This window comes from Bolinopsis microptera, chromosome 3, assembly GCF_026151205.1.
Source record: "Bolinopsis microptera isolate Bmic1 chromosome 3, MBARI_Bmic_1.0, whole genome shotgun sequence".
Taxonomy (NCBI): domain Eukaryota; kingdom Metazoa; phylum Ctenophora; class Tentaculata; order Lobata; family Bolinopsidae; genus Bolinopsis; species Bolinopsis microptera.
In genome coordinates, this window is record NC_087074.1 from 18530938 (window position 1) to 18546239 (window position 15302).

The following is a 15302-nucleotide window of genomic DNA, read 5'->3' on the forward strand; positions in this document are numbered from 1 at the left end:
CCAAAAACTGTACAAGTTTTCGGAAAGATCATAATCGCATCTTTTAGAACACCAGCGAAGTTCATTCTTCTCACCTCATCGAAGTAGACTTGTCAAACATCAGTCAACACATATTTCGGCGAAAAACTATTTGAATGTTAAATCAGTTCTTTACTGTAACAATAGAATTATATAGTATGGGAACTTATTATCGTGATTATGCTAGTAGAAATACTTATACAGGGTGGGCCAAAAGTCAGTACCCATACGTTGGGTGCTAATCCTCCGCTGTGTTTTATATTTGAGAGTTGTTGTTTGCAGCTTTGCAGAATGCAGATGGCATACTGTACCTACTTGTTCGAGGATTCCGTCGCCAAAATTTGAAAATTCGAATATTCTAAACCACGCGCATTCAATATTAAAACACCTATATTGTTCTCTCTGTACATGCTGGACGCCTAATTTCTGAAAAAATGATGTGAAACAGATTTGAAGTGACGAAGTTATCAAGCATTTTTTGTATCTCGTTTACAACTTTACAAAATTGACTGGGTGATTATATGACACCGTGACACGACACCTTAATTGGGCAGCCTTAACGATTCCCATTATGTTTAACGGGGTGGTAAACGGGGTCACCTTATCACGTGATTAGGTAATCCAATCACCTGATCACAGGTAATGAATAAACTCGTTATGCTTTGTATCTCGGTGATCTGAGAAGCTACAACTCTCATTTTTTCAGGACAAACGTAATTTGAATGGCCAAACACAGTTCAATAAAATTTGGCTCGATCCGACTATCCAAACTATCAAATCAATGTATAAATGCGAAAATGAACCTTAATTTTTTTAAATGAACACGAATATTTTTCAATTTGACAAATTCCTCGAACCAGTGGTGGTAGTAAGTCATACCAGAAAAAAATATTTCAATTGGGCACTCAGTGACTGAGCTATTAAGGCCAATGTATGGGTACTGACTTTTGGCCCACCCTGTATAATTAAAGTTGTACTTCGGTTTTGAAGGTTCTTTGCGATATCTTTGTTTAAATCTATTATATCATTTGTCTTCTCGAACTGCATATTTTAAGATTCCATCTTTGCTGAATGTGCTCTTTAATGAATGTTCTCTTTTGAGATAATGGACATGTTTAAAAAAATACAGAATTTTACCTAATTGCTAATGTCTCTGATTGTTGAAATTGTTTTAGACCTATAGCTATCTAGATAATACAATATAAAATATCTATATAATACAATATAAAATTAGGATGACTGATGCTGAGGGACTTGATTATAAGGATGTCGCTGCTATCGTCAGAGGAGCTTTGGTAATTTATTTATTAAACTGTTTTTGCCCTTTTTATACGATTTCATGAGCCACACATTTCATCATGATTTACAACCGAACAAAAATCAAAACTTTGTACGGCAAACAAAACCTGTTTGTACCGCAATAAATATTAGCAAATTTCAATTTTATTCATGCAACATTGTAAAATACTAAATAAATAAAATTCAGTGCTTCGGAAGACTGAGGTTTCATCCTAAAGCTCTCATGTTCAAGGCCCAAAGTAGTGGCAAGATTGATCAGTTTGGATCAGCTGATATTTGTGAGACACACTGGATGAGGTATGTGCAATTGACGAGAATAATATGTTGTAGTGGGGGAGGGGGGGGGCACTGTTAAATATCATTCTACCTCTACTGTTGTATTGGGGGGGGGGGGGACTGTTAAATATCACCACTGTTGTATTGGGGGGGGGGGGGGCACTGTTAAATATCACCACTGTTGTATTGGGGGGGGGGGGGGTACTGTTAAATATCACTCTACTGTTGTATTGGGGGGGTGGGCACTGTTAAATAGCATTGTACTGTAATATAAGAGGGGGGGGGCACTGTTAAAAATCACTCTACCTCTACTGTTGTATGGGGGGGGGGGGGGGGCACTGTTAAATATCACTGTACTGTAATATGGGGGGGGGGGGGGGCACTGTTCAATATCACTCTAATGTTGACTTGTTTAACTTATCAGCTATAAAACTTTTTACTCAGTTCTGCCATGTGCTAGCACTGAATAATATTTCATTATTGCAACTTATCCTTTATTTACATTTGATATTTTTCAGAGCATCTCGGGGTTACCAACTGGTTGTTATTACTAACAGTAATGCTGTTTTTAAGTTTGTTGGCCTCGAAGAAAAGGTAAGTTTAACTTATTTTCCATATATTGAGAAGAGTTTGAAACATTAAAATCCTTTCAGAGTTTCAGATAGCTGATAGAGCTTGATAGGGGAGAAGACAATAAAACTACTAAATTTGTTGTTTTAAACTAACACGATCGTCATTATTTAATTATTTAACAGAACAAGGAACAGATAAAGAGGTTTATCAGAGAGCATTATGACGCTACATTCACAGAGAAGGAACCGTTTGTCAAGGGATGGAACTGGGGATCTGTTGATTTTGCTGGTATGCCAATTGTAAAACTTTTCAAAATATATTTTTTATTTATTTATTTATTTATTTGGTATATTTAATTATAATATTTTCTACACAATTGACATTTTGTATGTCATCCAGGACCTCTGATGGTGTTTCACAATGACGAGAAACCCTTGTTTGAGGTGCCCTTACCTGATGTATCAACTGCTACTGTTAATAAAAATGAGGTGAATTACCTTCTCTCATTATCCTGCTTGGGTGTTGAATAAAGCAAAATATGTTGCAATAACAATGAATGAAGATCAGTAAAAATCACCCCACTCTTTTATCATTCAAGTATATTACATGTTTTACTTCGTATTCCAGGGTGATCTGCTGAAGACTCAACTAGTTTCGGCCTTTGAGGGCCATCCACAGGAGTGTCACCTAGCAGAAGTCAAAAATTTAATAAACTGATATCAGAAGAATATGTCATATTAGTAAACATACGGTTAAATAATCTGAAAATCCATTGTAAAGTTACAAACTCATGGGGCAGAAAAAGAAACAAAGAGTAAACTCGGTGTACAAAAGTGAGAGCTAGGAAGCGGAAAATATAGCCGTACACCCAGTGATAGAACGTGAGGTGTGACCTGAACCAAAGATAACATTAATTGCCACTGACCTTGCTCCTATTTAAACCAATTATCCTGGCTTTAAATCTCTCGATAAACATATCCTCAAACATGTTCAGGTCATCTCTATTGCATTTACGGATAATCCCAAAGTTAAAACTAGAAAGTTTATCATCTAACATTTCATAATGCACATCGTGAATGTGCAGAGCTAATGATGACTTATTATAATGTTCTGGTTTGAAAGCTGCTCTGTGGTTATTCATGCGTATATTGAGGGGTAGCCATGTCTGGCCAAAATAGAAGCCGCTTGAACATAACTTACATTGAGCTACGTATATAACATTCCCATCACTACAATTTAAACTCATATCTAGTTCACATATCTGATTGTTAACAATAAATTTCCCATCAGCGTTGTTTTCCGTGAGTTTGCAAGTCAGGCATCTTGGTCTTTTACATGCTTGTGATGAGGTGTTGTTGTCTCTTCTAGACTGTTTGATGACACTTAACTATCTTGTGATCCTTTACTGTTTTATTCCGGGGCAATTGTGGCTACAAAACTCGATATTGGCTTGTTTTTTCCACCTCAACGTCAGCGAAAGCTCTAACACATGTTTTACTTAATGTTCACTCTTAGGTGACAGTTGAGTTCCACCAAGACGATGATAACGATATGAGTCTAGTTGAAATGAGATTCTACGTTCCTAACATAACAAACGACTCAGACGATATCCCTGCTGATAACTTCCACAGGAATGTTATGAAGTATGCTGACGTCATCAAGGCCACTGGTGACGTAATTGTTAAGTTCGAACAAGTGCTCCTCCAAACCCCCAGGTCATTCAAATTTAAAAAAATATATTCGATTATCAGCTTTTTCTAGGTACTGCAGGAACATTTTAAAAGTGCTGAATTTCTATGTTGTTTTGGTAGAAATCGAGCAAAAATTAATGTTTATAACTATCTTATGTAAGATATGATTAATAATTGTGGTCAATAGTTGTTTTTAAGATGTTCAACTAACTTCAAATAATTAGAGGACGTTACGATGTGGACATGTACCCTAGTTTCCTCCGACTTCACGGTAAATCTTACGATTACAAGATTCCCTACAGTACTATGATAAGAATGTTCCTTCTCCCGCACAACGACCAGAGATCTGTTTACTTCGTGGTTAGTAAAAGAAATTACCTTTTTGCTGTGAACTGAATAACTTCCTATTACTTATTGAGCCTAACAGTGAAACCGGTTCACTTGTACTCAGCCAATTCAATCAACTAATTTGATATTTTAATTACTAAAGTAGATTTAACTCCTCAGATCTCAACAGATCCTCCAATTAGACAAGGTCAGACCCGTTACCCTCATCTGGTTATTCAGTTTATAAAGGATGACTGGAGCGATCTCACATTGGAACTAGATGAGTTAGTAGTACTTTTAGTTATTTAGAGTTAATTTAGTCTCACTTAGTTAAAAACAAGTTACTTTTAGTTATTTAAACTAACCAACGAAATCATTATTCGAACTGTGAAAAATTCGCACTTTAAACACTTTACAGCCCCTCCGCCTCCCCCTATGTTTAATATATTCTTACTCAGGGAAACGATAGCAACTAAATACGAAGGGAAGCTCCAAAAGGAGATGGCAGGACCCACATATGAAACCTTTAGTAAAGTTATGAAGTTCGTAGTAGGACAGAAAATATTTGTACCCGGGAACTTCGTCAGGTAATTACAAAGAAGAGGATTGTACTCTGTATATTTTTTAGATGTCTGTAATTCTTACTATTTCACAAATAGGGAAAATTGAGTGATTCCCTCTTTAATCTACAAAATCTATTATTTGATAAAATAATTAATAGTGTTTGTTTATCAGTTCAGCAGGTAGTCAAGCTATAGCGTGCTCTCACAAGGCTAACTCTGGGTTCCTGTACCCACTGGAGAAAGGGTTTATGTTCGTTGTTAAACCTCCTGTTCATATCCGGTTTGATGAGACCTCCTCCGTTAACTTCTCCCGTGTTGCTTCAGGTTTGTTTTATTTTTCAGAACATTTCCTTGTACTTTTACCAAGTTTAGTTTTTTTGTACGGTTTCAATTTGGAAGTTTAATTTTATTTTATTTTTCTTCACAATATAACAAGATTTAAACTATTTTTAGGCGTTGGACAAAGCAGAAGTTTTGACCTTGAAATTGAAACTAACACTGGTGCAAACTACATATTCGCTAGTATCGAGAAGTAAGTTACCATTTCAAACTTTTAAAACACTCGATGTTTAATATAAAAACCGGCAGACAGAGATTGCTGATGAATTATAACTTTACATTTAAGCTGGATCAACTTTTATTGGGTGAAAAATGCGTTTGATATCTTTATTAACGTTCTATTCTTTAGAAAAAATATATTAATCAAACCTCCCATTCCCAGGAAAGAATATTCCAAACTATTTGATTTCCTGAAGGGTAAGAAGATAAGAATACAAAACACCAAGGCTGGAGGCGATGAGACATTTGCTGATGACTTTGGAGACGGCAGCGCTTCAGACAACGAGTTACCCGACCACTACTTGGAGAAGATGAAGAAAGAAGGTAAATTATAATCAACTAATATCCCAGTTACTTTCTAACTTACTCGTTTAATCAATATAAATAACAGAAAAGAATCTGAAGTGGTTGAGGAGGCTCGCAACACACAACAATGATTAATATTACCACAGGTCAAGCGAGGGACAGTGATGATGACAGTGATGAATCAGAAGATGAGGACTTTGTGGCTGGAGAGACACCAGATACTTCACCCAGTTCATCAAGCGAAACTGAAGAGGGAGAAGGAGATGAGAAGAAGAAAAAGAAGAAGAAAGTCGCCAAGGAGACTGTTATTGGCAAACAAAAGGTTTACAATACCTTCCAAATCTGCACCAAGAACAGCATGTCATGTTGTGACTTCATATAATCGATCCATCTTCTTCGAAGTGAGAGGTTGTGTTTTTAAACTTTGTTTTTGAGAAGCTAGATTAAATAATATGTTTATTTATTTTAGGGTTCGCCAAAAGCGAAGAGGGAAAGAAAAGAACCGACCGGAAAGAAAACTAAAGCTCAGAGAAAGGCCGAAAGGGACCCCAACAAACCCAAAAAGCCACCAACAGCATACTTTTTGTGGCTAGGAGTAAACAGAGGTAGTATAAAGGACAAAAACCCCGGCATAACTGTTACAGAGATAGCTAAAAAAGCAGGAGAAATGTGGAGAGGTTTAACCGCAGACGACAAACTGGTAAATTTAACTTCATCTTCCTTGTAAGGGTAACTGCCCACACCTTAGTTTCCTTGAGATATTGATTTAACATAACATAAGTTACAAAGTTTTCTGGTAACAATTTATTTTAGGAGTACGAGGGCAAAGCTAATCAAATGAAAGAAGAATATAACGTGTCAATAATCGAATACAACAAGAACCTCGCTCTAAATCCTCGACCTGTCTCCTCGTCTCCTATAGTAACAAAGAAGAAGAGCAGTAAACCTTCTTCAAAACCATCTTCAACGGCGTTCGTAAACATTTCAATTTTTCGAACTTAACTAGGCCGAATATATCAATGCGCTTTGGCAATTTCTCCTTTGTTAGCGAAGTGAGGAATATCTGGAAAACGCGATGACCTCATTAGTTTGTTTTGTGCGCGTTCCCGCGCCTTCATTCCCGGCCGGCCACACGCGACGCGCGTACGTCGCGCGCATACGCACGCTGCTTGGGCTGAGGTTGTTGCCATTTTATATACTGTTGTATAAAATCATCGAGTTACATTCAGACTCTTCCCGACCCATCACACAACTACTTTCTCGTTCAACAGGCTGTTTTAACCGATAAGCAATAAGCATGTACACTGCACTATTTCACAGGTACAAGAGCAAAGAAATGATCAATACAGATGACGATTTATCAACGGATTCTGAAGAGGAAAAACCTTTGAAACCCAAGTAAATATAACTTTTAAAAACCTTGACAGGTTAATTATTGTAAAGATCGATTTGTCCTTTGCGATATGTATCGAGTACTTTTCAATTAAAGATCTAGATTGAATACCATATTTACTATACTTAACCAGTAACCTACTCTGAACTTATGTAATCTCTTCTAGGCCTTCGCCCCCGAAGAAAGAGGAGCCAGCCTCATCTTCCAAACAGGACGACTCAGACTCAGACAAAAGCGACGTGTCCCCCAAGAAAGCAGCTCCAGAAGAGAGTAAGAAGAGGAAGCGAGAAGAGCCAGCCACCTCCTCAAAACAGGATGAATCAGAATCAGAAGACAGTGACGTGGCTCCTCCTGAAGAGAGCAGCTCAGAGGAAGAAAAGGCGCCTCCCCCTAAAAGGAGCATGAGGTCCCGGGGCGCTCCTACTTCAGCACCAGCTAATTTACCTGATGACACTTTCGGGGACGAGGAGTACACGGACGGAGAGGCACCTCCGAGTCCGAAAAGCTCGGAGTCTGACTAGTTATGATTTGTAATTACTGATTGGTTGTGGTCAAAGACTGGTTATTCATCTCACAGATTTAGTGGTTAGAATCTAGGGTTAGTAGTCGTAATCTAAAGAGAGGAGCGATTGGGACTCTAGAAACTTTCTCACTTCCCTAACATCAATTTTCTCCTCGTGTTCCACCCTACGACAGGAAATCGTCTGACCCGTGACAAGAGGACTGTAGACTTTTAAATAAGTCCGTTTCAAATGCACTTTTAACTGTATTCTTATTTCAACATTTTTAATTTGAATTGTTTCTGGAAAGGACATCAGAATTATTATTGCAAATTCTAAAATTAAAATCCCTTTATTCTGACTTATTCATGGTAATTTGTACATATGTTTTGGGTACTTCAGTCTTCTACGGCCATTGAGAACTACAAATAAAACACATGGAATAACAGATAAATATGATAATGATTACATCGATATGAATATGGAATTAAATATTACTGACTCTTTTCAAGAACCCACTGGTTTATTCTGTCTCCAGCGGCCAAGTCGCGGATACAAGAGATCCAGCGTTCTTCTGCTTCGTCTACTCCCATGATGTAGTGAGGCCAGTATTTGTTATACAGGATCACTCTGTCTCCGTACTCTAGAGTAACCTTGTTCACGTCTGTAGCGTGGGCTAACCTCCACTGGCACTTGCTGTCTGACCAGTAATGCCCACTGTACCAGAACACGTACCACTTGTTCTTTCCCATACACAGTACTCTGGAGTCCTTTAAATTCCGTACCAGAACGTGCCCGCCCTTAAAAGTAACCACATTCTCAGTACGGTCCTCAAATTTGAGAGGAACAGGAGCCCTGCTGTCAAGTCTGGGATAACCGCCCACATCAGTTGAAATGTACTTCCTCCCTCCCCTGCCGCTCCTCAACACGAAACTGTTCCCCATTTCCCGCTCAACAGCTGCTATCTCTTCCGATTTTTGTAACATCAGCTCTCCTCTCCCGGAGTAAGCTTTGATCAGGGCTGATAGTTCATCCAGTTCCGAATGACTTGTCTGGAAGTTCCTCTGGAGCTCAGTCCTAAGAGACCTCACTTCGTTCCTCAGCTCAGACAATTTCTCCCAAGCTTGAGAAGTGAAGAAGGCGAGATCTGAGTCCCTTTGTGCAAGCATATCAGTTAGTTTCGAGTTCACATCCAGGAGGTTGACGGATATCCCTACTAATTGGTCCGTCCTAGCTTGGAGAGGAAAGAGGAAACGTTTAAAGGAATCTGGGGTTCCAGGAATGGTCCAGACCGCAGCGTACTCTATCTCTCTAACAGTGGAGAACTCTAAAACACTCTTAGCGAAGTCGATAGCGTACTGGATGCATGCCTGAACTTCAGGTTTGGGTGGTTCTGTGTTGCTCCCGCTGGCATATAGAGAGACTTCCAGAGAACTAGACTCGCTTATCTCGTGCATCTTAGCAGCGAACTCGGCCTCAGCTGCGAAGGTACCTGTTGTGGCCTTCAACTTGGTGTCTAGTTCCTGTTTATCTTCCAAAGACTTACTAGAGAACTTCATGACAAGCAACATCTTACCACCTAAAATTATTTTCCGGAGGTAATGCGTACCATACGACCTTACAAACTTGGCAAAATCTTCGTTATCCAGCAGGGTCTGTCCCTGTTCGGTGTATCTAGCCTGAGTTGCTATTTCAGTGTCCGTAATAGCTTCAACGCTGGCTACCAGCACCGAGTCTAGGGAGGTGATCTTAGTTTCACTGAGGAACCTGACAGAAGCTGAACCCTCGACCCCCATGTAGCTGCCAGAAGCGGATACTCCTCCTGAGAAAGATGACAGAAACTCCTCCCTGGACTTACAAAGCTTGATCCTGTAGGTGCACTCAATGTAGCCTCCTCTCTGGAGACCCTTAGTTACATGCACCGCGGAGTTGTAGGTTCTCTGCAAGTTCACGGTGTTGTACCCAGTTCCAAACTCCACGTTAGCCTGGCTGGTAGGGAAGTTGTCCTTTATCACTGAGACCCCCTGGATATTGTCAGTGTGGAATGCGCTGCAAGTAGTTACAGAGAGGAATATCAGCAGCAGAATCATCTCGTCAAAGAAATGGGATACAAAGTATTCTTTATGATTATCAGCTGAAGAAACACGCCCACCCCCGCGCTTATAAAGTTAAACACTGCACTATTAACTCAGCTGCCGTTGTTTACCTTTAACTACCGATTACTACAATGACATTCACTCAGCCAGGAAGAGAATTAACGTCTAGAATCTACAGAATCGATTATTTCACAACAATGAAGGTTATAATTGTTGTCATATGATTACAAGGGGGCGCAGGACGGAGACAATAGAACACAGGTGCTGAGTTACTATGTGCAGGTGCCATTTTAACACAGTTGGACAATGAAAGCAGCAGTTGGAGAAATGTTGGAAACCTTAACGTAGCGTACTACCACTACTAATATATTTCGTAAGGAACTATAAGGAACTTTAGTTGTGAAAATATAAGTTGATTAGTCCTTTGTGTTTCATTTTTACGTCGCTATTATTCACAGTCGAAAACAATATAAATGGACAAAAAGTTTCGAAGATGTAATTAGTAATCCTCCAGATGGGGAATGTGTTTTATCAAGATGATATTGGGCGCCCAAAAAAGGCGAATACTCCCTTCTCTCTTCCCTCCTACTTCTAAACGCTAGGAGCTTAAACCCCTCCGCTAAGAGTGCCGGGAGGTGGAAGCTGCAGGACCTTATAGGTCACTTAGACGAGAAGCGACAGGACGGACACCTGTTTCCTTTTATCGCCATCACAGAATCCTGGCTGAAATCATACCACCATGATGCTCAGTTAGAGGTTCCAGGATACTCTCTATCTCGGTGTGATCGCAGTAAAAGGAGTGGTGGGGGAGTAATGCTGTACTCTCTATCTTCTATCCCAGTCTCCCTATCAGAGAGTTTTGATGATAGTGTTTGTCAGGGAATCATCAATCTCTACCCCTCTGCTAAACTCTGTGTTGCAGTGGCGTACAGACCTCCTGATGCAACGGCCGCCAGTTTCTCAAAACTATTGGACAGCTTTACTCATGTTATTGAGAACTGCGCTCCGAGCGACTACGACCTCTTCGTAACAGGGGACTTTAACTTACCACAGGTGGATTGGGAAACGCTCCAAATCCGAAGTGGGGGCACATCAGACTCCAATCTCTCCGCTCAGTGTTTAATACGGTTTATGTCCACTCACCTGCTCAGCCAGATGGTTACAACCCCGACCAGAGGGAGCAATGTGCTGGATCTGATAATGTGCAACAACGATCGGCTGGTGTGCGATGTAAGCTGTGAAGCTACAGAAATGTCCGATCACAACATGGTTAATGCTCTCCTCTCTTTTAACCCTGCATTACTCGAGGAAGCTAAGCTCACGTATCTGGACGAAATGAACTTTCGGGCTCTAGATTTTAACCATACTGATTTCGATTTCGAGGAACTTAACGAAGCTCTCAGTAGTGTGGACTGGAAACAGGTTCGAGGTTCCACTACCTTTGAAGAATTTCCGATCAATTTTACACGTAAAGTGCTAAACGTTTGTCTTGAAAATGTCCCAAGGAAACGACCTCCTAAAGGAAAACCGAATGTCTATAACTCGCTGAGAAGGAAGAAGTCCAGACTCAAGAATCGTCTTTCAGCGGCAGAGTGCAGCGGCGACCATGCTCGAATGAAACAGCTTGAAGACGAAATCGGATTAATCAGCTTTGAGATTAAGGAAGCTATAGTACACCATTTTGATGAGGGCGAAAGGAGAGCGGTGAATAAGATAAAAGCTAATCCGAAATACTTTTATTCCTACGCGAAATCGTTCTCCAAAGTGAAGCAAAACATCACAACTCTTCTTAATAGTGAAAATAAGCTTGTCACAGAGAAGAAGGATCTTGCGAACATCCTCCAGACTCAGTTTTGCTCAGTCTATAGTGACCCTAACTGCCCCTACAAATCCATGCCTGAATTTGCGGTGCCGCCCATTACTTGTCGAGATAAAGAACCTGTCCTCACTCTCGACCACGTAAAGGACGCTATATCGGAACTAAAGCTTGACTCTGCACCGGGACCCGATGGCATCCCCTCCATCCTGCTGAAAAGATGTACCTCTAGCTTAGCGGTCCCTATCTATCTCATCTGGACAGAATCTATGTCGTCTGGCATCGTCCCAAGCTACTACAAGACCGGATATGTCACTCCTCTCTTCAAGAAAGGTAGCAGATGTGAAGCTGTAAACTATAGACCTGTGACGCTGACTTCTCACGTAGTGAAGGTGTATGAAAGGGTCGTCAGAAAGCACATGACCCAGTACCTTGATTCTAATGATCTGTTATCGGACAAACAGCACGGATTCAGGTCAAATAGAAGCTGTCTCACCCAAATGTTGGAGCACTTTGACGACATTTACGAAGGTTTCACGAAAGGAAAGGACACCGATTCAATCTACCTCGACTTTGCGAAAGCTTTTGACAAAGTCGACTTGGATCTACTTCTTCTTAAGCTGAAAAGATATGGATTCCAGGAGAAGCTCTTAAGATGGATTCAATCCTTCTTAACTGGTCGTGACCAAGTTGTTGTCGTGAACGGTGTGCATTCAGACAGCGCTAAGGTGTTAAGCGGGGTGCCTCAGGGCAGTGTTTTAGGTCCACTGTTCTTCCTGTTGTTCATCAACGACCTAGAGGACGTGGTTAAGCATTCTAGAGTGAGCTTCTTTGCAGACGATACTAGGGTTTCCAAGCAAATTAGCTGCCTTGAAGACTGCCAACTTCTTCAGACTGATCTTTACAGCATTATAGATTGGTCCCTATGTAACAACATGAAGTTACACGAGCAGAAGTTCGAACTCCTAAACCACCTACACAATAAGAGGAACTTATCAAGTGAACTTCCCTTCTACGTAGAAAGTCTCCTCTACAAGGTTTCTAGTCACGTCACTCTTTATCCCGTAGAAAACGTTAGAGACCTTGGTGTAAAAGTGTCAAGCGATCTGAGCTGGTCTAAACACGTCGGGGATATGGTCACCAAAGCTAGAAGTAAAATGTCTTGGGTGTTCAGTGTGTTTAAGACACGGGATAAAGTGGTTATGATGACCCTCTACAAGTCTCTAGTCAGAAGCTTATTGGAGTACTGTTGTCCGCTGTGGGACCCAGTCAAGACGACAGAGATTCAGCTTTTGGAGGGGGTCCAGCGTACCTTTACAAGCCGCATTGGTGGTCTATACAGCTTAAACTACTGGGAGAGGCTAGCTCATTTGAAGTTAATGTCCCTGCAACGGAGAAGGGAGAGATACATCATCTTGGTGATGTGGAAAACGTACCATAACGTTGTTCCAAATAGCTGTAGCATCGAGTTTGTGGAAACATCCAGATATGGCACTAAAGCAGTTGTTCCTTCTCTATCAAAGTCGAGTTCGATGAGAAACCAGACACTGTATGATAGCTCGTTCGCAGTAAAAGGATCCAAACTGTGGAATAAGGTGCCGAGTGAAGTGAAAGCCGAGAAAACGTTTGCCAGCTTCAAAGTCAGTTTGTCTAAGTTTCTTGCTTTGATACCGGATAACCCTCCGGTTTCCGGTTATACGTGCAGCTGGTCGAATTCCTTGGTAGACTACACGCCATCACGGTGGTCAGACATCTGATGACCCTTCCTGCTACGACGATAAACCTTACCAAGTTACCAAGTTAGTTACAAATGGAAAACGAAGTGAGTCGTGTAATGGTGAGATTGTCTCAAATAATATTTACGAATATATCACAGGAATTTGTTAATAATCGTACTCGAAAAGGTTTGTTCCCTGAATAAGTCTAGGTTTCATATGTAAGTACATTATACTGTGGCTAAAAATTAAACTTCGTCACGAAAAACCGCTATGAAAGTAAAGATAAAATGTGAAAATGATGCAACAGATTAAAAGATAAAGATCTGGGCCATTTAAAAATTTATTAGTTCACAGTGCATGTAAATTAGAGCAATTGTATTCAAGTACAGTTTGTACATGACTTGGTCTATGAAGCTCTAATCTCTATAATACATTCACAGCTCCAATAAAATATCAGACATAGTCGACTGATCGTCTAAAATATTTCACATTTAAATTAAAACAGTTCCGATCTGAACATTCGAATATGAGGTGTGTTGCCATGGTTATCACTTCACCCTCGTTTTATCTGCTGCATTACTTGGGGAGGCGATGCTAGTCTGTGGGGAGAGGGAGACATTGGGTTGCCATGGTTAGCACTCATACCTCTTACAACCTGAGGATTTATAGTTTAAGCAATGCATTAAAATTATCTGCGATTAAAGTATGCGGATTTGTTATAGATTATAAATTTGTTATAATTATAAATTTGTTATAATTATAAATTTGTTATATTTGTAAATTTGAGAAGACGCTATAAAACCTAGCTCGACATTTAAAGTAAATAACAATCTAGATCAACAAGACTAAAAAACAACATTCCGGAATGTTACCTGGTGCGACATGAGTCTGCTGTGTTCCTCCATTACTTGAGGAGGTAGCCCTCTTGCTCCCATAGCTCTTACTCCCTTAGCCACGTTCCCTCTGATCGGGGCTACATACGGGCCTCCCTGGTTGGATATAATATACAACTTTATATAATACACTATCTCGTTATAAGAGTAGGCTCGAACTGATAAGAGCAACACGGAAGTAAACCTAACATTTCTTTATGGGAAGATCCAGTAAAGCTAATCTATAGTTAATTGTGTTAGGGCACGTGTTTTCTAGCCCAAATAAATTATACGAATTTATTATTAACAGTTTTTATGAGGTAACCCTGCGAATGAATATCAAATTACAGGGTGGCCCATAAGTGACTACCCACACGCAACCTCTTTATAACTCACGTAATTCGTCTCCAAATTGCACCAAAATTTCAGAGATTATAGATATGGGTCAAACTTATATTTCCTGAAAGTTTCGTAAGCCACGCCCAATTACAGTGGGCGTGGCGTGACACTCCCTCTTTTTCACTATTGTCTTCATAAAATGAGAACGCTTTAAGCTAAGAACTCAAACTTTTTTGCACACATTTGGCTTGATAATTGAAAACTTTTCCAAAAGTTTCAAGTTCATTGGTTAAAATATGGCTAAGTTATGACCATTTTAAAATCCATCGGATATGTGATCCGAGCACTCAGTCAGTGATATTTGCACTCAATTAGTGATCTCGTCACCTAATCTGATCAAGAGTAAGGCGTTAGCGTGTATTAATGAGGTTCATTAGGCCTTGATTGGATACCGATGATGACTTTGCTAGAAAGGAAAACACAAATTTTTAGGATAAATCAAAGTATGGATCCACATTCTGCTTCGACAGGAATGTGTTGGCGAAATCTATCATCGATTGGAAATCACGGTCCAAAAGTTTGTGATTCGGTAGGCCCGGTGAGAAAGGTCTTGCTTTAGGATTCGCTGAAGGGTTGTTCTGCTGATGTCTAAGGCAGGAGCTCGTTTCCGGGTGCCAATCTTAGGTGTGTCCATCACGTCACCAACAACCATCGTGATGTTTTCTACAGTCCTCGAAGTTCGTCTTCTGCCGACTCTTTGCCGATCGTGTGCAGAAAACGTAAACTTGATCTTGTGATGAATGTCAAAGCAGCTTTTCCGGCAAGGGGGTGGTCGGTTGAATTTCATCTGAAATTGTCGTTTAATCTGAGGGTAGAACACCCCATTTTCTTTCTTCAGGTAGACGAACAATCGTTGTTCTGCAGTAAAGGGAGGATAGTGAACCATTTTCGATGATT

General features: G+C 40.2%; 3 protein-coding genes across 6 annotated transcripts in view; 2 read left to right on the top strand and 1 right to left on the bottom strand.

Moving 5' to 3' along the window:
• The first annotated feature begins 1234 nt into the window (after positions 1-1234).
• LOC134812737 (FACT complex subunit SSRP1-like) lies at positions 1235-7858 on the top strand. Its single transcript, XM_063820280.1, has 17 exons — positions 1235-1313; positions 1505-1614; positions 2112-2187; positions 2349-2454; positions 2566-2654; positions 3682-3881; positions 4082-4217; positions 4365-4468; positions 4643-4771; positions 4920-5071; positions 5201-5279; positions 5469-5629; positions 5758-5933; positions 6081-6311; positions 6425-6582; positions 6932-7009; positions 7171-7858. The coding sequence occupies exons 1-17, from the start codon at positions 1254-1256 to the stop codon at positions 7523-7525; spliced, it is 2400 nt and encodes a 799-aa protein (XP_063676350.1). The 5' UTR covers positions 1235-1253; the 3' UTR covers positions 7526-7858.
• A 2555-nt stretch (positions 7859-10413) lies between these two features.
• On the top strand, positions 10414-13173 carry LOC134813264 (uncharacterized). The gene has a single exon (XM_063820954.1). The coding sequence runs from the start codon at positions 10414-10416 to the stop codon at positions 13171-13173; it is 2760 nt and encodes a 919-aa protein (XP_063677024.1).
• Positions 13174-13243: 70 nt separating this feature from the next.
• Positions 13244-15302, bottom strand: part of LOC134812495 (helicase SRCAP-like) — a 30108-nt gene continuing 28049 nt past the window's right edge. For all 4 annotated transcript variants that reach the window (XM_063819958.1, XM_063819957.1, XM_063819956.1 and 1 more), the window contains exons 30-31: positions 14007-14123; positions 13244-13789 (exon numbers count right to left, since the gene is read on the bottom strand). In XM_063819958.1, the coding sequence (XP_063676028.1) occupies positions 13688-13789; positions 14007-14123 (219 nt within the window). In that variant the 3' untranslated portion in view covers positions 13244-13687. The remainder of the gene's footprint in view (positions 13790-14006; positions 14124-15302) is intronic.